Here is a 23,945-nt window from a genome sequence, read left to right as displayed (position 1 = left end):
CGCGGCGCGGCGAGGGCGAGGGCGAGGGCGAGGCTGCGGCGCGAGGGGCGGCCGGGCGCGACGCAGGCCGCCGCGGGGGCGCACGTGGGGCCCGGGGCCCGGGGGGTAGCGGCGGGGGGCCGGCAGGTGCGGGAGAGGCAAGCGGCTTCCCAGGAGGCCGGGCCCCGGAGGCCGCAGGCCGGGCGCGGGAGGAAAGCCGCGGAGCAGAGGCGAGCGGGCCCCGGAGGCTGGGACGCCGGCACCGCCGGGGGGGGGGGGGGGGGGGGCGGGGGCACGCGCGGCGGCGGCGGCGGCGGCGGCGGCGCTGGGGGGAGACCGGATGGGGGCCCCGAGGGACGCTGCCCGGCGCGGCACCCCAGCTCACCGTGCCTCCGTCCTTAATGATGATCTTCTTGGCCAGCATGATACTGCGGTTCGCGGCCCGTTTCTTCTTCTTTCCCTGGGTCATTTTACCATCCTCGACTCCTGGCGCTGCTGCAGCCACTCCCGGGGCGGCCGGCCCCAGCGGCGAGTGCCGTCCCGCCGCTACTGCCGGGCCGAGCCGCTCGGGGCGCCCGCCGCCATCTTGAGGGCCCGGCCTGCCTCCGGCGGCGCGTCACATCGTGCGATCGGCGGAGGAGCCCGCCCCGCCCCGCCCCGCCCGGCCCACGTGACGGCGCCCCGCCCCGCCGGGCTCGGCGGCCGCGCGGAGGGAAGCCCCGGAGGAAGGCGCCAGGCCGCGGGGTGCGGCCGCCCGGGGCTCCCCGCCGCTCCGCTCGCCTGGGCCTCGCGACAGCCCTGAGCGGCGGGCACCTCGCAGTCCTTCCGCGCTGATGAAGACACGGAAGCCTCTCGGTCCCCGGCTCGCGGAAATACGGCTGAACGGTTGCCCTGGACGTTGGCCGCGCCCCTCAGCCGCTCGCGCCGTCTCCCGCGCTCTAGTCGGACGGAGCCGGCGAACGCCCCCCTGCGCTTCCACGCGGACGGAGCCGGAGGCCGGGAGGCCGAGCGAGGTCAGTCAGTCCGAGCAGGACGAACATCGTACGGTCCCACTCATTCGGGAAATAGAAGAAACCGTGAAAGGGATCAAGGGGGAAAGGAGAGAAACTGAGCGGAAATACCAGCGAGGGAGACGGAACGGGAGAGACTCCTAAGTGGGAAGCGAACGAGGGGCAGTGGAGGGGGGCGGGGGGGCCTGGGGGACGGGCGCTGAGGGGGCCCTTGGCGGGAGGAGCACCGGGCGTTACGCTACGTGTTGGCAGCTCGAAGTCCAATAAAAACATACACACAAAAGAAAAAGGACGGGAACCGAAGGGAACAGTTGAATAATTTTCCAGAAATAGTGGGTAACTGAAGGTGTAAGGATAAACTGATTTTTCCGAAACAGTATTTTGTCTTCGCGCTCGCCCCAGCCCTCCTGCCGCCCGCCCGCCCGCCCGCCCGCCGGAGCGACTGAAGCGTGTTTCCAGCAGCCCCCTAGCCCAGGACCTTTTATTTCCTGCCGATACAAACGTGGATAACCTAGGTTCTGCTTTGTAACCCACCCCGTTTACTGTGCCGCTGGAACAACTTGATGGGGGGGGGGGCAGAAATGACCGTTGACACAAGTGAGGTATGGACGAGAGATGAAAGTACCACAGTGTTAAATCTGATTTTAATTGTACTATTAGGTAAGAGAATATATCCCTTTTCTTAATAGACTGAAGTCTTAAGGAGTGAAGGGATGTGATGCACGCTGCCTGCTCTCAGGTAGTTAGGAAATACCATGCTTGTAAATGTGAGAAGGGGGTTAGAGTGACAAAATGACAAATTGTCAAAAAAAAAAAAAAAAAAAGGTAGTGTATTTAGGGCAGCCCGGGTGGCTCAGCGGTTTAGCGCCGCCTTCCGCCGGGGGCGTGATCCTGGGGACCTGAGGTCGAGTCGTCGGGCTCCCTGCGTGGAGCCTGCTTCTCCCTCTGCCTGTGTCTCTGCCTCTGTATGTGTGTGTGTGTGTGTGTGTCTCATGAATAAATAAATAAAATCTTAAAAAAAATAAAAGTTAATTCATGAGACAGAGAGAGAGGCAGAGACACAGGCAGAGGGAGAAGCAGGCCCCGCTCAGGAAGCCGGATATGGGACTCGATCCGGGGTCTCCAGGATCAAACCCTGGGCTGAAGGCGGCATTAAACCTCTGAGCCACCCAGGCTGCCCATGAATAAATAAATTTTTAAAAAAATCTGTCCCCCTCCTTTAAAAAAGTGTATTTGGGTATGGTGATTTTAAGATATGTTCACAAACTCCATGATACTGCTCCTTGGAAGAGACGGGATCTGATTCTTACCTTCAGTGTGAGACTGGGCTGAGTGACTCTTTTCTAATAGGATATAGCAGAACTGACAGCACTGACTTCAGTGAGTAGGTCATAAAAGGCATAGTATCTTCCTGCTCATTCTCCCTTTTCATTCATTCTGGGCCTAAGTCTGGGGAAGCCAGCTGCTATGTGATGACACTCCAGCAGCCTATGGCCAGGTCTAGATGTCCAGGAACTGAGGCCTCCTACTAACAGATATGTGAGTAGTGTTGGAAGCAGATCCTCCAGTGCTGGTTAAACTTCATCTGATTGCAAGCGCTGCCAACATCCTGACTCCAATTTCAGAAAATCTGAGCTAGGACCACCCAGATTAACCACTTTGGGTTCTCTGGGTCTCAGAAACTAAGATAAAAAGTACTGTTTTAAGCCACTAAGTTTTGGGGTAGTTTGTAATACAGCTATAGATAGCTAATATACAGGGTAAAAGGAATGTGTTTTGTTGCAACTTTTTTTTTTTTTAAATAGGCTCCACTGGGCTTACACTCAGGACCCTGAGAGCAAGACCTGAACTGAGATCAAGAGTTGGGACGCTCAACTAGCTGAGCACCCAGGCACCTCCCTATTGTTGCAACTTTTATGTAAGTTTGGGATTATTTCAAAATAAATAAAATGTTAAAAAATAAATTTGAATATTCTGTTCCTTCTATTTCTACATAGAATATTTGACTAGAAATGGAAAACAAAGCACTCTTCCATGGAAGGGAGAAGAAGGCACTTTAGCTTAATGGGTAGTTCAAGTTACATTTTACCATCAATAAGTAAATTCATCATTTGTTTATTATCATTATTATTATTAAGTAGGCTCCATATCCAAGGTGAGGCTTGAACTCAAAATCAAGCATGGCATGTTCTACCGAGCCAGTCAAGTACCCGTCATCATTGTTTAAAAATATTCCCTTGCTAAAACATTTCAGCCCCAACTTGAAGCTCTTTAGAGGAATCATGACAAGATTTCAAAACTAAGTTCCCAGGAGCTTGTTTTGGGTGGATGTAGAGAGCTGGTAAGATAATTTATTGTGTGGTGACTCTGACTTTTCATAGCCCCTCATAATGAGACCTCACCCATCTATGCCAATTTTACCATCCTAAGGAACTGATTATTCAGTCATTCAAAAAATATTTTGACTACCTTATGAGTGTTTGTCATTGGTTTACTAAACACTGAGGATACATTAGTACATGAGATCATATTTATCTACATGAAAATTATACTGGAGGACAAAGTTATGAAACAAACACAAAAGGAAAATAATTGCAGTTTGTGGCAAGTGCTGTTAGTAATAATGTAATAAAGACAAACTTAACTCACTGAATGTCCAGAATATCCCAGGCTTTATGCTAGAAGAGCTGCAAGAGTAAATAAGAGATCAGTCCTCTTCTAACAGACTTACTGTGTGTGAGTGTGTGTGTGTGTACATATATATATATATTTGTGCATGCTGTCTCTCAAAAAATAAAAAAAAAGTTCTCAATTCTAGAATAAATTTTAAACATGCCAGAACTTGAGGAAGGTGTGTGTAGAAGTTCTTCTTATATACTTTACTGGAAGAGTTCTGTCCAGCCTTGACGTGATTGGGGAGGATTCAGCTAAAGTACTAGTGGAGAGTATTAAGTATATTTAAAGTATATTTAATAGTATAAAACAGGCACTAGGCACTAGAGTGAGAAAGGAATGTGTAAATGTTATATATGCTCTAATCAAATAGAAGTAAGGGAACTAACAAATATGAAGATTAGAGGAAGGAGGAAAAAATAAGTTCATTGGTTGTCACAAGGCAATTAGATGGGAATCAACTTTTTTTTTTATTAAGATTTCATTTATTCATTTGAGAGAAAGAGCACAAGCAAGTAGAGAGGCAGAGGGAGCAGGAGAAGCAGAATTCCCTGCTGAGGAGAGAGCCTGACACGAGGCTCAATCCCAGGACCCCAAGATCACTACCTGAGCCTAAGGCAGATGCCTAACTGACCGAGCCACCCAGGTGCCTCGGGGAATCAACATTTAAAGGTGATAAACTAGAAGCCTAGACAAGCAAAAAAAGGGGCTCTAAGAGCTTAACATAAAATGTCAATAGTTTAAATGTAACTGCTAGAACATACAAAGCTTTCTAAACATAAAAAGGAAATTTAAAAGCAGAGAACACATTCCACATCTCAAAAGAAACAATAAATATAGCAATATCCGTAACTGTTTATTTTTCAAAAAGAAACAGGAAATTCAAACTAGAAACTAGTGAAAATTCTACTTTTGGGAGTGGTTAAGAACGGGGTGGAAGGATAGGCATGACAGACTTCTCTAAGTATACTTTTAACTTTGAACCATGTAAATCCTTTATTCAAAAATAGAATAAAAATCTTTATGTAAATTCTAAAATTGAATACAAAACAAGTTCACCTAGTTGTATCACATTATTAACATAGCCATATAGAGAAAAAGAGTGATTTCCATTAACTTTTGAACACTACATCCTTAGTGGGCTATTAGTCAGTCTAAGGACAAAAAGAACTGCAAAGAAGTCTTTTAAGTTTTTTTTTTTTTTTTTAATTTTTATTTATTTATGATAGTCACAGAGAGAGAGAGAGGGGCAGAGACACAGGCAGAGGGAGAAGCAGGCTCCATGCACCGGGAGCCTGATGTGGGATTCGATCCCGGGTCTCCAGGATCGCGCCCTGGGCCAAAGGCAGGCGCCAAACCGCTGCGCCACCCAGGGATCCCAGTCTTTTAAGTTTTATTCAGTATGTTTACCATTAGTAATATTGATATTGTAGTACTAAAAAATATACTACATAATAAAACAAATATATTGTTACAAGTATTTTCAGTGTAAAAGAGGCAAATATAAAACTAAGAACTAACGTTAGGTATCAATTTGAATTCATGAACTTTTAAAAAATTTACTTTCTAGCTCTGTCCACTGAAATGGTCTAAAAGTAAACAGAGTCCAGATTCCATTCCCCCTAAAAACAATAGGCTCCTTGGAGAAATAGCTGATTTTCCAGGTTTGGGACATCTTGTGACTGAAGCAAGGAAAAACTCACAGACTAATGTGGTCATGTCTAAAAGACACAGGAGCTGGCCTGCAGTGATTTCTACTGGCTGTTGGCTCACATCAAAAAGAACTGTAGGGATGCCTGGGTGGCTCAGTGGTTGAGCGTCTGTCTTTGGCTCAGGGCGTGATCCTGGAGACCCAGGATCGAGTCCCGTGTTCAGCTCCCGTCATGGAGCCTGCTTCTCCCTCTGCCTGTGTGTCTCTGCCTCTCTCATGAATAAATAAATAAAATCTTAAAAAAAAAAAAAAAAAAACTGTGACTCTAATTGACTATGATACATTGAATAACTTGAAGATCTAGTGATATTTTAAAGAAGAGGGGACATTGGGAAAAGGGAAATAGTCTTTTTTAAAATAGAATATAAACTAATAAAAGCAGAAGAAAATTAGAAAATTAAAAATTTCAATTTTTATAATTTATTTTATTTTAGAGTGTGTGTGCAAAAGAAGGGGGAGAGGCAGAGAGAGAGAGAATCATAAGCAGGCTCCAGGCCCACCATGGAGTCCCACTCAGGGCTTATCTCATGACCCTGAAATCATACCTGAGCCAAAATCAAGAGTTAGAGGTTTAACTGATTATACTACCCAGATGCCCCTGAAAATTAAAAAAATATTAAATCACCATTTTGCACCTCAGTGTAGTATAATAAATGATTCAGCTAAGAATCATCAATTGATGCTTAATTTATTGAACAAAAGGACTGTTAGGTAAAGAGTATTCCCATGGTGCCAAAATTTTGTTTTAGAGGTTACTAATTACCAACTAGAAAAAAAATGACCTTTACAATGGAAAGACCTGGTAGTCAACACCTTGACCAAATGACTGATTATTGTCTTTAGTGTGATAAAATACAAAATCTATAAAATCATCTATGAAATATTCTTTCCAAAAACAAGCTGAAGCTAATCAAACCTACAGACTCCACTTCTAGTTCAAATGAAATACAAAGAATAAAGAACAAGTCAAAGGATACGGACAGATCAAGGATAGGAGCTAAGTGATTTAGATTCTTTAAAAAGGCACATCATGGGTGAAAAAAAGCTGAAGGAGTGCAGGGAAGGATCTTCTAGACTAATAAAACAATCAAATACAAAGCATGAAACCTCAATTATATCCTGGCTCAAAAACAAATATCTGAATATGAACTTAAGATGATACAATAAAATTAAATTTTCTTGAGTATGATAATGGTATTGGGTTAAATACGGAAATGTCCTTAGTATTAGGATATGCATGCTGAAGTATTTTAGGAGTCAAGGGTCCTGATGAAGCTAGTACGGAAAAATGTTGGTAATGTTGTATTTAGGTAGAGAGTAAATGAGTACAACATTCTTTCAACTTTTATGTTGAAAAATGTAATTTTTTTCAAAATGAAAAATGAAAACGTCTTTAACAATGATTACTTTGTGAATGCATGGAGATAACCCATGAATTTTTGAAACCTAAGCTGGCAAAATTTGTCATAGCATGATTGAAGCTATTAAAATGGCAATAAGGGGCACCCGAGTGGCTCAGTGGTTGAAGCCTCTTGCCTTTGGCTTATGGCGTGATCCTGGGATCAAGTCCCACATCGCGCTCCCCGTGGGGAGCCTGCTTTGCTCTCTGCCCATGTGTCTCTGCCTCTGTGTCTCTCATGAATGAATTAAAAAAAAAATCTTTAAAAAACAATGAAATAAAATAAAGGAGACCATGTAAGCCCTCAATCATTAGAAAACATGTTTTTGTATACGCCGTGTCTTTTATTTTTTATTTATTTATTTATTTATTTATTTATTTATTTATTTATTTATTTATTTATTTTACCCAGTGTCTTTTAAAAAACACTTGGGGCACCTGGGTGGCTCAGTTGGTTAAGCATCTGCCTTTGGTACAGTTCATGATTCTGGGATTGAGCCCCACATGGAGCTCGATGTCAGGTTCCCTCCTTAGCAGAGAGTATGCTTCTCTCTCTGCCCCTCCCTCCACTTGTGCTCACTCCCTCTCTCAAAAAAATCTTAAGAAAAGCAAACAAAAACAAGCACATTCACAATTTTGTTACAAATATGTAAGTTTGATTTGCCAAATTTAGCTAAACTCCTTAAATACTTTGCATTTAATGCATATTTTAGTAAGAGTGTATTTTCAGATGATTACCCCCATTGTAGCGATATCCATTCTTCTTTTCGATTTTCAGGGAGGTATATTTTTAAAAGGTTGAAAATGTGTAACTCAAGTAAACTATTTCCAAAGGAATAATATGTTACTTTTTTTTTTTTTTTAAGATTTTATTTATTTACTCATGAGAGACAGAGAGAGGCAGAGACACAGGCAGAGGGAGAAGCAGGCTCCATGCACGGAGCCCGAAGCAGGACTCAAAGCAGGACTCGATCCCGGAACTCCAAGATCACACCCTGGGCGAAGGGAGGTGCTAAACCACTGAGTCACCCAGGGATCCCCTGTTACTTATTTTAAAGAAGTTATTTTTACGTATTAGAAATCCTAAGCGAATAAATGTAAATAGGTTCATAAATAAAAAATTGGTTAGATCCAATGGAGGGCTGATGCTTAACTCTAGCAAAAGATTAGGGGAAATGTGAACCTATCAATTAATAGTGAGCCTACTGTCAGCCAAAGTAGGCCGGTGCTCCCCCTGCCCGTGCTTTCTGTCAAATAAATTTAGAAAAGAAAAAAGAAAAAAAAGTACCAGAAAAAGAAATCCTTCCAGAGAGGCATTTATGTTCTAATGCCTGAAGTGGCAAAATAAATAAAATAAGCTCGGGACGCCTGGGTGGCTCATTGGTTGAGCATCTGCCTTCAGCTCAGGGAGTGATCCCAGGTATAGGGATGGAATCCCACATCAGGCTCCCCACAGGGAGTCTGCTTCTCCCTCTACCTGTGTCTCTGCCTCTGTGTCTCTCGAGTAAATAAAAAAAAAAAAATCTTAAAAAAAATAAAAGCTCAAAATTGTATATTAATATACAGTATGTTTATAAATTAATTTTTAAATTTCTTTAAAAAATAGCTCTGCATTTAATAGTCATTAAACATCAGCACTAAAAACTAAATAAATACTATATGTGCTCCTTAGCACTATATCTGATTATAAATGTTTTTCTACACTCAAATCATAAGTTCAGAATCATTTGACAACATTTCTGAAATTAAGTATAAAAGTCTCTATAAACAACTGTCATTGCTGGTGTCATCCTCATCAGTTCAGAAGAATGTATGTAGACATAAATGGCCACTGTGTAAGGAGTTTGGCCTTACCCAAAGAAAGTTCTGGACTACATCTTTAGGACCTCACACCTGAATATTTATGCTAACAGATGACTGAAGATGAGCCTCTGTAACCTGATGTTAGCCAGTTTTCGGAGGGGAAGGGCTGGAGAATTCAACCATCTAGGCAAAGAATCAGTCATGCCAAGCAATAAAATTTCAATGAAAATTTGGACACCAAAACATGAGTGAGCTTTCCTGATCGGCAATACTGTGTGTATACTATGGCCAGAAATAGATAACTGTCCATGACCCCAAAGGGAGTAAACAACTGGAAAGGACAACTAGAGTTTGGACCCCTCCTAGACTTTATCCTATATGTCTCTTCCTTTGGCTGGTTCAAATTTGTATCCTTTCCTGGTAAAAAAAAAACGTGATTGTGAGTATAATAGTTTTCAGTGAGTTCTGTCTTTCTAGTGAATTATTGAACCTGAAGGTAAATTTGGGAAACCTCTGAATTTGCAGTCACCAAGACTCTCTACTATACCAGAATTTCACATCTTTAGGATTTAAAGGCAAGTTATTTCCTCTTTGCTGTTTTCGTTTTTTGGAATATGTATGTTATTATCAATCCTGCTTTGAAACAATTCAAAACTTTTCAGGACCTTAAGAAAGACTACTTACTAATGCTGGTCACTATCTGTTGAATGGCAGTAATTATCTGTAAGATTCGATTGTGAGGTGTATTTGCATAGCATTGGAATTCAAGGAGTATGATATACTTCCAACAAAAGAAGTACTCCAATTCCAAAAAGATGTAAAGATTTTCAGTTAATGCTCTTCACAAAAAGAAACCAAAGTATGCATTTTTAAATGCTGATATTCTCAAATAAATAAATTAAATGCTGATAGTCTTTAGTGAACTTTAAAACAAAGCATTTTGTACAAGGTTATTTCACTAATAGAGATGGAAATGAATGAAATCCTTCATATTGCTTATCATTTGATGTCTATGCACTGAATTGACAGTCACAAAGAAGCAACTATATTCAATGATTTATGAAGAAAATATATGCCAATTACTGTAATCACTTAACCTTGAGGCTAGCAAAGAGATATTTATTTAAAACAACAACAACAAAAAATTAGGCTATTATCACACAGAGAAGTTCTAACTAGTTTAAATAAAACCCAGTCTTCCATGCTAAAGCATAGGCTAGAAAAAAGGAATGAAGATCACACATGGTAAAGGTAACTAGAGAGGTATAGAAAAGATCAGGGAGTCATTTTTGATATATATAGAAGAGTCTAATTAATAGTTAAATCAAACACAGGTGAAAAGGGAAACAAGGAAATATAGGAAGAAATTTATATAGTTAATTATGAAAATCTTTTTCATAAATCTACTAAATAGATAATAACTGGATACCAAAAAACGACAAAGAGAAATTGATCCATTAAAAAGCCATTTAACAAAAGACCAATTTTTTATACATTCCTCTAAATTATGTCCATAAAAACTTAAATATACAAATCACATTCCCAAACTCAAAGGAATCTTTCCAAACAAATGAAATACAGAGACATACGAATAAATTCAAAATTCAAATCATTAAAAAAATATTTTAAAAATCACAGTAAATTATATCTTATAATAAGAAATAAAACAACCAAATGAAGGCTATATACCTTTGTTAAAGTTTCAAAAGCTCAATGACGGAGCAACGGTGCATAATTTATTTAAATAAGTATTGTTTACTAATGCTTATATTCTTACTTTAACATTGTTAGATAATAGATTTAAAGAGCAAATGTTGAAACATCCAAAAAATTGAATTATAGTTATTCGTAAAATGTCAATTTCCCCATGTGTCCAAAGTTGTGAATTACAGTAATATCCTCCAGAAAAGTCAGGTATTTGGTAAAGCAAGGCACATAGGACCAGATTTTGATAAAGGTGCTTTTTCTTTGGTCCTGTAATTATTTTAAATATGCTACATAACTGGGAGATTATTAAGATGACTTTCAATATAGCATAAATAACTTTCATAAACCTTTTCTTAATGTAAAGCATACATCCATGTGTAATTAAATATTATAACAATGAAAGTGTAAATAAAATGATGCTAAAACCTATTTTTAAAAACAAAACTCAGTTGAATGACAATACAATGACATTTTAAAAGTCTAGTAATTTGATATGTAGGAAAAATGTAGCAATTCTTAATAATCAGTATTACACTGAATCTACTGGGCACAAAGTCAATTGGTTTCTTTTCAGATTCTGTCTCCTTAGAATCTAGTTTAAATATCAAACTACCTTTCCTTCAATGAAACTGTGACATTCAAAATAAATTGATGTAAACATTTAAGTTTTGCATCTCTAAACTACAATTTCCACCATAAAAGTAGCCTACAGCTTCCCTAAAATCACTTATTAAAAAACTGATGATTTTACTGTATTGAAACATCTACATGTTGAATTTCAAAGTTTTCTTCCCAAATACCATATTCTTAATTTTTATTAGAACTATCAACTGGCACTCCTCTCCCATGAATTAGGACATTTTTATAATGAACAAAGTAGTTGAGAGATAACAAGTAAACTTTTAAAAGTAAGAATTTAAATAATCAAGAAGTCATCATTATTTAAGATTGATACAATAAGGCTTTTGGAGGTCATCAAAACACACCACACACACACACACACACACACACACACACAAAATGGCATTATCTGTTAAAATGACATGGTCTACAAACAGGCTCACCTTCTCAAATACGATTTCTTCTCTATGAATTAAAAATTATAAGCTACACAACCCAATCTCTGTTAACAACTTCAAACCCTCTAGAAAAGCAAGATATAAATTAAGTTGTCTAATAAAAGCTTGGTTTGAAAATGTGCTTTGGATACTTTGTCCTTTCTCACAAATCTTGCTTATATTTTTACAAGCTTAATTGAGAATCTTGAAAATTCTGTTATCTTGGACACCTGAAAATATATTATGGTAATTAACATGTCTGATAGACAGTATTTGCTTTTATCATTTTTTAAGGGACAGACTAAGCCTGAGTTAACAATTAGTTGTAAATGTACATTGAATTAATATATATTAGTACCCCACTAGTACTCCCATGTGGGCTGAAGATAAATCTTTGTATTTACTCTTGAATTCTTTGCATTTGCAGGATTTAGATTTCACTCAGCAGTAGACAGTAAGATGTAAGTCTGAATGCTGTTACAATCTAAAAGCACCATGCTCGGAATGTGGTAAATTTATTAAACAAATACTCTCAAAGGTGATGACTGAAAATCATAGGTCAGGCTTCCAAAAAATTTGGTTAGTTCCAACTTGTAATCACTAGCAAATTGATTTAAGATATTTTGTCATTTTATTTAATTTTTAATTTTTAAAATATTATTTATGTATTTATTCATGAGAGACATACAGAGAGGCAGATACACAGGCAGAGAGAGAAGCAGGCTCCATGCAGGGAGCCCGATGTGGGACTCGATCCCGTGACTCTGGGATCACCCCCTGAGCCAAAGGCAGATGCTCAACCGCTGAGCCACCCAGGCGTCCCTATTTTGTCACTTTAAACACTTGTGAACTCTGAATGGAATAGATTAGGCCTGTGTCCTATAGAGACTAGGTTTGCATAAGCAAAGTAACACAGCCAGTCCCATAAGCCAAAGTAGCCAAAAGTTTGTAACATGGTATTTTTGAGCCAAATTCTATTTAACAAAATCCATCATAACTATACAAAAATATTTATTTTTTTACCATTTTTATATTATTAGAATGGGAGACTTTAAAAATATATAAAGCATGAATGAAAAAATAAAGTAAAATACTTCTTATACACAATGGTAATTCTACCTATAGTCAATAATTAAATTAAACCCATAACCCAATTTTAGAAAGTTCTTGCCCACCAATTCACCTTACCATTTTTGCTATATTTTCTCTTTCTTGAAACAACTTATTAAATAACTCATGTAATTTACAACTTCAACTCCAGTGCTAATTAAAATGGAAAAGAAACCACTATTTTAAATCAAAGTGGTGGCTCCTTCCCAGCAGCTTTTATAGGGTCACAGAAAGGGAACTCGGAATTCGCTACCTCTCCCAGACATGTGACCAGAGTATTCCTGGGGAGGGTGGGTTTATGAGAGGCCTAAAAGGTCCTTCTAAGCAGCCTTCAGTTTACAGCTTTAGGGCCACTTAAAATAATGTAATATCATGGCAATCTGGAATGTCTCTAAGAAAGGTCATTTTGGTCTCAATTTATTGACATCTATACTATAATTATTTTGGTTGTTTTTTTAACAGTTGTAGATTAAAGGAAATTTTTTACAGAGCAATGACTAAAATATTCATTTAAAAACATTCTAGTTGTGTACAGTATATACTTTGATAGTTCAAAATTCTCCAAATGGAGATATTAGACAATAATTATTTTAAATTATTAAATGAGTATTTAATCCTTTTAAATTACATTTTGAAACTTTAATGGAAATTACCACATACAGAAGCTTAATTTAAAGAAATATTAAGGATTTATCTGATTTACAGAAAAGAAATGCAATTAAGAGATTAAAGACAAAACTCCATTAGTGCAAAATCTGGCTACTATCTAGCACAGGAGCAACTGGATTGCTTTCAGCAGTTTCAAAGCACTAAAAGATCTTAAAATGTAGATGGAGAAATAGATGTATTTCCCTACATTGAATTTAAATATGAATTTATTTTCTCACAAATTAGACCCAGAACGTAACCTTATCATTTTATGTAGTTGAACAAATAACATTTAGCAATCCTTTCTTTAGTAATCTTTTGTATAAATATAAAAATCTCAGATACATGAAAATGTTATTCAAATCATACTTCTATTCACAGCTTAATAGGCAATTATAATTTTCAAACTTTGAATATTCCATGTAATTTGATATTTCTGTACAGAAAAAGATAAAAAAATTTAATAAGGTTAAATAGATCTAACTTGCAAAAATTGGTATCTGATATTTGTTGTGTGCTCTTGCAAAGAGTGCATAGAACATTTCTGCAGCAATCAAAAGGTAAAATCTTTTTAAACTCAGATTTCAAGTTTTCTCCAATAATTATTCTAATCCCTGGAAATACTTTCAAGCTTTGATATCTAGATGTAATAGGTATTTCGTTAACATATACATATATTTTATCCTTAAACTTTTATATTTTCAAACCATTTGAACAATATGATGAGATTCAGCATGATGATATCTTCTTAGAATCTGTAGAAGTCCTCTATGCAAGATTAATGTTGAGATTCCTAGTGCACCATTGTGAAAAACCAGTTAAAGATAGTATACGACTATGCTTTAGTAGGATTGCCTGTAGGTTTGGGATCATAACCATATAGGAAAGTAGCTGTTATTACAAGGATGGCTCCAAGGAAAAAGACACTAAATAGATGAAGAAAAAAATGAAAAAGAGAAAATCAGATTAAAAGCAAAACAAATTCTATTTCTTCACTTATAAAAATAATTATAATTTGGGAAAAATGTTCTAGTATATGGCCAACAAATCCTAAGTACTTATTACAAATACTGAATACTTAGTACATTCTAGGTACTCAAACCATGTGTTTTACATGCATCTCATTTAGTTCTTATAACCACCCTACGAAGAAGTATTAGTATTGTCCCTATTTTTGTATATATGAGGAAACTGAAGGTTAGAGAGTTTAAGTAACTAGCTTAAAATCTTACAACTCAAATAAATAAATAAATAAATAAATAAATAAATAAATAAATAAATAAATAAATAAATAAATAAAATCTTACAACTTTAAGTAGAAAATAAGATTCAAATCTAGGTATATTTGACTGTAGAGCTTGTACTTTCATCCACCGCACTATATTGTCTCTGAAAGTAAAGACGTTTTAAATGTATTTTCCCGGGACACCTGGATGGCTCAGTGGTTGAGCATCTGCCTTTGGCTCATGGCATGATCCTAGATTCCCGAGATCAAGTCCCACATCAGGCTCCTTGCATGGAACCTGCTTCTCCTTCTGCCTATGTTTCTGCCTCTGTGCCTCTCATGAATAAATAAATAAAATATTTTTTAAATAATAATAATAAATGTATTTCTCCTTAATAAGTCTTTTTCCTACAATATTTGAAAATATAACCAAAAAATGACATTCTTTTTAGAACAAAGTAAAGTTCAGTTTTTTGTTTGTTTAGCGAAGTTCAGTTTAAAATCTAAGGTAGTAATAAAACTCAGGACCAATTTCATAGGAGATGCTTTAGAAAAGGAAATTTGATTAAATGAAGGTACATTTGGTTTATTCATTTTATCAATTCATTGATATAATATACCTTATTATAAATAGGAAATAAATTAAACTGGTACAGAACTTAAAGTGGAGATAAACTGAATACCAATTTTAACTTTTAAGATGCACATTCTTTAATGTGCTATTACAGGGACATGAGTTAGTCTTGGTTTTAAAGGTTCTATAACAATTCAAAGTCACTCTCCTGCTTTACAACAACAAACATTTGTTTCATAAAGGAAAAAGATCACAGACCTTATTATGACATAAAGGGCCTCTCCTAATGTGGTCCCTCCAACCTCATCTCCCATATTCCACCCACCCAATCTATAATTCAGCCACTCCATTCAGTGAACACTGTGTGCCTTTCAGGACAGTGCCCTTGTAGAGGCTAATCCCTCTGCCTGCCATGTCCATTCTCCAAAGGAAATTGATTATTCATAACTGAGGTCTAATGTCTCCAAGACTCACTACCCTAGGCAGAGGTACTCTATGAGAATATTTGTTATACCGTATTAAATAATACATTATTTACATGTTTGCACATGCTTAACCATGTGCTCCTCCTTCATCTTTATACCTGAGTGCCTAGGACATAGAGGGAACTCAATAACGGTCTGTTGTAATAAATATTTAGTGTTCAATAGCTTGATGTAAATGGGCAACAAAATTTTCAAAAGCCTTGGCTATAGGTACATGTGTAAGATTAAGATAGCATAAAACTTCCTTTAGGGCAGCCCAGGTGGCTCAGCGGTTTAGCGCCGCCTTCAGCCCAGGGCGTGATCCCAGAGACCTGGTATTGAATCCCACGTCAGGCTCCCTGCATAAGGGAGCCTGCTTCTCCCTCTGCCTGTGTCTCTGCCTCTCTCTCTCTCTCTCTCTCTCTATGTCTCTCATGAATAAATAAATAAAATCTTAAAAAAAAAACTTCCTTTAATATCTCTTGAGAAAAATTATTACCATAGGAATATTTCATAATTATTTAAGCTTTGGGTAAGCTTCTGACTTAAAACTTTCTTCATCAGGCATTCTAACCTTTGCCTGGCTTTCTGGACCTCTGAATTACACAGAACCATATCCTCAACTGAAAAGTTGTCTGATCTGATTTCCTACTCACTGCAGGAATCCATTCTATGAAATTCCTAACAGGATCTACTAGAACACCTAACACATCAGGAAATCCCCTGCTTGTCAAGACAGCCATTTTTAGATCGTTCTGAGAGAAAAAAATTTGGGGGGAAAAACTATTCAAATACAATGATTATTTCAAGGAGTTGAGCACCTGATTTCCAACAGAACTGTATATTTACTTTATTGATGCACTGATCATAAAGTTCTCATTTATTAACATGTCTGTCTTTCTAATCACTGTGCTCTCCTCTAAGATAGGAAACCATATCTCATTCACACATTTCTGTTTTTCCAGGATCTGGTACAGTGAAAGGAAGGTACATAGTGGACACTTAATAAATTTTTGATAAAAGAATAAACAAGCCTAAATGCAAGGATGGTATCAATAAGCAATGTAATCAACACAAGAAAAATAAGTTAGGAAAGGGAATAGAGATACCTAGCAGTCAGCTGAAAATAGGGATCTAGAGTTGAAGTTGGGACTTATCTTCATAGACAGGACAAACAAGAAGACATGGCAGTGGATGAAATGAACGAGAGAGTGAGTAAGGATTGATAGGTTACCAAAGGAGCAGTCAGGGGTACCATTTCTGAGAAAACAACAAACAAAACAAAGCAGTTTTAGGAAGTGACATGGGGATAAAGGAAAATATATTAATACATTTGGAATAAAGATCATTGGATTTATTGCTTAAGAGATGTTCTTCACAAAAACAGAATACATAAAGATAGAGGGTCTAGTTAAACTATAAGAAAAATAATCCATTTCTTTCATCTGACTCAGTGTCAAAACATTCATTCATTTAACAATAACAGAATCATTGTCTTTTCTTGTCTTCTTTCCAACTTACCTTACACAGTCCCTCAGAAACATAGATTTACATGCAGGTGTATCTTATTGACAAACTAGTACTCTTTTGTCCCTCTACTGATTTATCTTTTCATTTACTTGCTTATTGTTTATTCCCTGCATGATTCAAAGATTTAGAGTTAATACCCTGACTCAGCTTTATATGAGGTTTTATTTTTTTTTTTTTAAGGTATGCCTTTTCTACTCTAAAAATCTATACTTCCAGGGGTGCTTGGGTGGCTCAGACAATTAAGCTGTCTGCCTTCCGTTCAAGTCCTAGAGTCCTGGTATCGAACCTGTGCAGGGCTCCCTGATCAGCAGAAAGCCTGCTTCTCCCTTTCCCTCTGCTACTCCCCCTGCTTGTGCTCTTTCTCTCTGTCAAATAAATAATTTTAGAAAAAAATACAGTTCCAAAAAAATCTAAACTAATTTAAAGTTCCAAACATTCTCAAATAATATAGAAGCGAATAATTTCCCCATTTAATGAATAGAGAAAACACATGAAGATGTAGATCTTAGTTGTTAAGTTAGTCTTGCTAGCTAAGGAATTCATTCCCATACCAAACTAGAAACAAATACTTTTAAATTCATGTCTCAGAAAAATTACACATTTCAACATGTGTGTCCCAGACCTATCATCCAGGTTGCTCTAAGGATGAAACCATAAATGTTCTATATAGAAATATAAAGAGCATATTATGTTTTTCTACTGCCATATTCCATCCATAATCCTATCTTACTCTCAGTAACACAAATAAACTTTACTAGTTGTATTAAAATTTTAAGATCTTGGAGGTGCTTGGGTGGTTTAGTTGGTTAAGTGTTTGCCTTCAGCTCAGTCATGATCCTGAGGTCCTACGATGGAGCCCAGCATTGGGCTCCCTGCTCAGCGGGGAGCCTGCTTCTCCCTTTCCTCCCTGCTCCTGCTCTCTCTCACTATCTTTGTCTCTCTCTTTCTCTAAGTAAATAAATAAGATTTAAAAAAAAAAATTTAAGATCTTCAACATTCATTCAAACACACAGAGTACCTTTTATAGGCCAAGCTGTAGCCTTGCTTACTTATAAAGTAAATGTGAGCTAAGACCTAAAGATGTGAGAGAGTTTGTCATGTGAATACATAGTGGATGAGTATTCCAAGATGATGACTGAAGGGCAAGTCAAAGCTCATAGCAAAGAGGTTACTGTAGCTTTTAAAAAAAAAGTGAACAAGAAAGTAATATCAGATGAGCATAGAAAGGTAGCTGAGGGCCATATCAAATCGGCCATTAATAATGACAACTTTTTGGTAATATGGAAAAGAGAAGGTTTCTGAGCACAGTAGTGATACGATCTGATTTACTTTGAAAATAATTAGTCTGTTTGCTGAATGGAGAAAATTGTAGGGGCACAGAGCAAGAGAAGAAGCAAGGAAAAAAATCAAGAGACTATTTCCTTAATCCAGATGATAAATAAGTGGTAGCAAGGGAAGTTGTGAGAAATGGCTGACTGGAGATATTAAAAAGGAAGACTTGATAGGCTTTATTTTTATATTAGAATGATGTGTGAGAGAAAGGTAAAGAGAGGTTGATGACCTCCTTACTTCACTAAGACAAAGAATTTCCATATATTTGAACTTTCTTTTATAAGCCTGTCTATTCCATGTCTATAGACTCTGCCTTCTATTAGTTACTGTGGATAAACTGTTTCTGTTCAACCCAAGGAGTGTTTTGGCCTGAGCAGCTGTAAGAATGGAGGTGCTGCCATTTACTAAATTGGGAAATCCTTACAGGGAATGAATTATGTAGTAGACATTCAAGTGAAAATGTCAAATAGGCAATTAAATATACAAGCCTGGAATTCAAATAAAAATGTGAAAGATGAAAGAAAGGGAAGGGAAGGGAAGGGAAGGGAAGGGAAGGAAAAGGAAAGGAAGGGAAGACGGTATTTAAAGCCTTGAGAATAGAGATCAATCACCCAAGGGACTGAGTGTAAATAAGAGGTTCAAGGACACATCCTTTGGAGACTCTTAAGTTTAGAGGTTGAGAAAATGAGGGAGAGAGTGGAGTTAGAGGAAAACCAAGAATAGTATTCTGGAATCCACTAAAATATAATCTCACTACTCTGGGATTATAAACTAATAATTATAAAAAAAAATAATAGGGCCTTAAACACCATCTGTAATGGGTATTCAGCTTCATTCTTCCTGACTCTATCTCCCCCTTGGCATCACGACATCACACATCCTCTGTGAAAATGTCATCTACTCTCCTGGTTTGTTTTTTGTTTTTTTTTTTTTTTTTTTTTTACTCTCCTGGTTTTACCTATATAAATCCCACATATAAAAGTGCTATTATAAGACTTATTTTATAACTTTATATGACTTAGGAACTTTGTTATACAATATTTTACTTTGGGGAAAAAAGTTTGGAAAAAATTTTCCAGCCTATTGGGAAAATCCTGGCTGGTCAAATTTGCAAAATAACTTTCTAGTGCAAGATTTTCTTTTATGTATTTGGTTTGAAATCTTTTTTAAAAGACAGTTAAATGGATTTTTTACTATATTTGCATGGTTCTTCAAAAGCTGTAATAAAATTTTTCATACCAGATCCTATCAAGAATTCTTATTTTTCTAGGTATTTTTGAGACTTAAAGAAATAGAAAAGAATATATTACCTGGTTGGCACAAAATCTTGTAGCCAAAAATAGGATATCAGTGTTGATAATATTATGGATAAAGAGGTTGCAAATCCTTTTAAAATATTGTCTGCATATTTAATAACAGCAGCTATTACAAGGCCTCCAAGTGCCTGCAAAAGTTTTAAAAGATTATTTTAAACAAGCATATATTAAACTGCTTTTCAAAACAATCTCATTACTCGATGAAGCTTTAGGCTTTTGTCCTATAAATTTAATCACATTATAATAAGTTTTTTTATTGATATCCTAAAACCAACAGACTTCCAGGTTTTATTCCACAGCCCTTTTATATCATGAAGTACCAATGTAATGTGTGGTTTGTTATAATACAGTTTGACTATACTGTGAATAAAATATCTATCCTCAACCAATTTAAGTAATTAAACATCACTTGTTCAGACAAATGTGGAAAGACTGGTCACTTGGATCAGTAAAATGTTTTTATTTTGAAGTAAAAATGAAATGTAACTTGAAATTTATTTTCCTAACCTTTCAATTGGCTCCCAAATTGGCGTTCATCCTCCAGCTTCTTGCCATTCAATTCACTTATTGCTGTCGAATTACCCTTCCTGAAAAAACTGTAGAAAGAACTTTCTACCAAATAAATCCCTCTCAAATTCCAAACTGTGCCTCTTTAAATAATGAGGCTTTATATCATTACATTACTTTGTTTTCTACGTATAAACTCCTAAATCTGGGTTACCATGTTAAAAACTTTCACTATACCTATTCATATGACAGAAGCTTATTATTAGTAAAAGTCACAAACTATGCCAATTGAGCTCACTACATATTGATGTTTGAGTCCCATTACCTCCTGGCAATGTACTCATTCATCTATTTAGTCTCTGATGAATCCCTCATGTTAACTGTACCAAACCTTCTTTATTTTACTCAAGTCTTAGGGGAACATGGCTTTTCTCTGCTAGAATAAGAGCCATCACACAAACTCTCCTGCTTACCCTATCTCTCCTTAAAATTTCCTCTAAATTTTCACTTATCCTTGTCTCCTTCTCTCCTATCTTAAGAATAGAAGTATCCTACCTGCTTTCAAAATACAACCAGCCTTTGCCACCTTCACCCAACTTCCATAAAAGACCTTGCTTCTCACAGCTTCAAATACCTCTAAAGAAAGGCTTTGTGAGGAGAGTGACTTGTCTCTTCACTTTTATATCTTCCTGAGTAAACAAGTATAATTTTGATAATGAAATTACTTAACCCTTGAACAATTTCAAATTATAAACTGAGATAATTTGACAGGAATATTTTAATATGTAACTACAATATGTGACTATAAATTGTTACAGATTTAAATATCTAGATCTGCTTTTGAGCCTTAATGGGCTAATCACAGACTTCCTGTATAACACAAATTTGTAGGAAAATCAAGCTTATATTTGCCTTCAGCTTCAACTCTTTTATTCTTCAACTTGATTTTAATTATGTCAAATTTAAATACTACAAAGTTCATTTATGACCTTTTCAAAGTAAGTTTTCATTATGGCATTAAGACCAGTTCTATTTTTAACTTCCCAGAATAAACTAAATATAATGAGAACACCAACAAGAGGGTTCTTTTCCCCTCACATCATACATCAGGAGCTACTCTGATTCTATACATTAAAATAAGGTTTATTAGCATTAAGACTTTAAATGCTTTACCTGAAGAATAACAACTATCCAAGTCAGTCGGTTATATCCCTGAAAAAATCCATTCTTGGACACCAATTCTCCATCATAAATGTACACACCCATTAATCCAAATATACTCCCAAAGAAACCTAAATAAATAAATAAATAAATAAAGCTTATGTCATGTGTCATTTAGTCTGTCTGGAGAGATATTTTTCCATTGACATTGCAAATAATTTTATATTTACCTTTTCCTTTTCAATAAAATCTAACTACTTTAAAAATCTTTTACTTGGGGCGGGGGGTGGGGGGCACCTGAGTGGCTCGGTTGAAGCGTCTGCCTTTGGCTCAGGTCATGATCCTGGGATCCTGGGATCAAGGCCTGCATCTGGCTCCATGCTCAGCGGGAAGCCTGCTTCTCTCTCTCCCTCTAGCCCTCCCCCTGACTCATGCTCTCTCTCTCAAAAAAATAAAGAGCTTTAAAAAAATTAAGTTATGAAAGTACAATAAGTAGTATCTAAAAATTCAAAGCTAAGAAATAGGCAACATCCAAAGCTGTTAGTTCTAAAGTCTCACTGTTAAGAAAAGCCAGCTCAGTGAGAGGAGAAACTGTATCTTATCCACTGATGCATTCCTTACTTCTTCCACAGAATTAGAATTTATCAAATGACCTGCTGGATCAAAGAGATTTCCAGGGGCAATCCTAAGCTACAAAAAAAGAAATGGATGCCTTAAGGGCTACTCTCGTGATATTTGTAGTCAAAGAATGCAGAGTGAAGCAGTATTTTTTTATTAAGCTATAACTACTTGAGAGTCCATGATGGAAAGGAATTGAAAGGTATATGAAATGTTCTTTTAATTTTATTTATAACAACTCAATCATTTTTAATAAGGTTTTTATTTATGTCTTTGGTTTTTTTTTTATGTCTTTGTTTTTTAAAGATTTTTATTTATTTATTCATGAGAGAATGAGTTTTTTATTTTAATCCCAGTATAGTTAACATATAGTGTTCTATTAGTTTCAGGTGTATATCAATCATTTTAAGAGGTCTAATTTGAACATGAAAATACAAATTTACAAAATTAGGGGAAAAAAAAGAAACACTTATGATGGTATTAGTTTTTCTATGTTTTAATTATAAAAAATAACATTTGAGGGGAGCCTGGGTGGCTCAGTAAGTTAAGCAGCCAGTTCTTGGTTTTGGCTCAGAAGGGTCATAAGATCAAGCCTGGAGTCGGGCTCTGTGTGGAATCTCCTTGGGAGTCTCTTTCCCTCAATCTCTGTTCCTCCCCTCACTCATGTTCTATAAATGAATGAATGAATGAATGAATGAATCTTTTTAGAAATAAATAAAAATACACTTGATAATGATGAAACAAGTTATATAGTACAAAAGGTCAAAACATGTCCATATGTACAGATCTACTACATTCTATCAGTTGTATAATATTTCATTGTATGGATAATAATAATAATAATATGAAATAAATACATAACATCATGTGCCATAGGTTGTTCTAAGTGCTTTATGTATGTTAACTCACAACAATCCTATTAGGTGCTCTTACGCCCATTTTATAGATGAAGAAATTGATACACAAAGAAGTTAAATAAACGTGTCTGAGCTCATACTGCTGATAAGTGATGGACTCTGGATTTGAATCCGGACAGTGTGGTTCTGTATTCTATGATCTTAACCACTGCACTATTTAATCATATTGATAATTTGAGCAATCTTCTACATGTTTTCTATTTTTTACAATTATAACCAATGCTAAAATAAATAACCTTGAACATCTTTGTGCTCTTTATGTAAGTGTACCTGTAGGATAAATTCTTATCCAGAAGTGGAATTTTTGCATCAAAGCATTTATTTAAAAATTTTTTAAACACTCCCAATTTGAGATCCAATAAGGTTTTATCCAATCTGTACTCCAAGCAACCACAGGTAATAAAGAGTGTCTGTTTCTCCACTCTCTGGCTAACACTGAAACTTATCAATTTGCTAATCTTTGACCATTTGATACTTGAAAAATATTATTGAAATGTCTTAATTTCAGGGCACCTGGGAGGCTCAGTTGCTTAAGCATCTGACTTCCACTCAGGTCCTGGGATACAGTTGGCTCTGTGCTCAGCGGGCATTCTGCTTCTCCCTCTCCCTTTGCCCCTGCCCCTGCTCAGGCATGTGCTTGTGTGCACATGCTCTGGTGTGCTTTTTCTCTCTCTCAAATAAATAAAATCTTTTTAAAAAATAAATATTTTAATTTCTGTTTCTGTAATCTCAAGTTATCTACAACCTATGTAACCTTTTCAAAACTTTGAATTAGCTTACCACTCATTAAACTGTATTTTGAGGTCAAATTAAAGAATAAGAAACCCATGAAGTACCATAGAATCGTGAATTCTGGCTTTTCATTTTTATAATTTGTAAGATTTTATTTATTTAAAAAAATAAATATTTATTTAGGCTCCCCCTGATGTGGGACTCTATCCTGGGACTCCAGGATCACGCCCTGAGCCAACGGCAGATACTCAACCACTGAGCAACCCAGGGGCACCTGTACTTGCCTTATAGACAAATAAACAAAAAGAAACTAATTTAATCTTTAAAAGTATTTACTTTGAATATTCTTAAACAGTTTGATACATTTCTACAAATTTAAATCCTGTGATAAAAATGAAGGTTTAGGGATCCCTAGGTGGTGCAGCGGTTTGGCGCCTGCCTTTGGCCCAGGGTGCGATCCTGGAGACCCGG

At 36.9% G+C, this 23,945-nt stretch overlaps 2 protein-coding genes and 1 long non-coding RNA gene across 13 annotated transcripts in view; 1 reads left to right on the top strand and 2 right to left on the bottom strand.

Moving 5' to 3' along the window:
* SLC71A1 (solute carrier family 71 member 1) overlaps positions 1 to 595 on the bottom strand; it is a 39,027-nt gene extending 38,432 nt beyond the window's left edge. The window contains exon 1 of the mRNA XM_077905578.1: positions 365 to 595. Within this exon, the coding sequence (XP_077761704.1) occupies positions 365 to 448 (84 nt within the window). The 5' untranslated portion in view covers positions 449 to 595. The remainder of the gene's footprint in view (positions 1 to 364) is intronic.
* Positions 317 to 22,767, top strand: LOC144318546 (uncharacterized). 4 transcript variants are annotated; one of them, XR_013384548.1, is made up of 3 exons: positions 639 to 992; positions 2,795 to 2,907; positions 22,749 to 22,767. It is a non-coding gene; the product is annotated as an uncharacterized LOC144318546 (long non-coding RNA). The 4 variants fall into 4 exon arrangements; XR_013384550.1 differs by lacking the exon at positions 22,749 to 22,767 and adding an exon at positions 21,840 to 21,858; XR_013384549.1 differs by lacking the exon at positions 22,749 to 22,767 and adding an exon at positions 7,639 to 7,673.
* Positions 9,128 to 23,945, bottom strand: part of SLC35A3 (solute carrier family 35 member A3) — a 54,835-nt gene continuing 40,017 nt past the window's right edge. For 5 of the 8 annotated variants that reach the window (XM_077905581.1, XM_077905582.1, XM_077905583.1 and 2 more), the window contains exons 6-9: positions 21,220 to 21,338; positions 19,534 to 19,667; positions 16,471 to 16,621; positions 9,128 to 14,024 (exon numbers count right to left, since the gene is read on the bottom strand). In XM_077905581.1, the coding sequence (XP_077761707.1) occupies positions 16,471 to 16,621; positions 19,534 to 19,667; positions 21,220 to 21,338 (404 nt within the window). In that variant the 3' untranslated portion in view covers positions 9,128 to 14,024. Of the gene's footprint in view, positions 14,025 to 16,470; positions 16,622 to 19,533; positions 20,136 to 21,219; positions 21,339 to 23,945 lie in introns of those variants that run through there. The other 3 variants (XM_077905585.1, XM_077905586.1, XM_077905587.1) reach the window with 3 other exon arrangements.

Source organism: Canis aureus, chromosome 8 (genome assembly GCF_053574225.1).
Source record: "Canis aureus isolate CA01 chromosome 8, VMU_Caureus_v.1.0, whole genome shotgun sequence".
In the NCBI taxonomy this organism is placed as follows: domain Eukaryota; kingdom Metazoa; phylum Chordata; class Mammalia; order Carnivora; family Canidae; genus Canis; species Canis aureus.
Note: the sequence above shows the minus strand (reverse complement) of the source record. Positions and strands in the feature narration are given on the sequence as shown.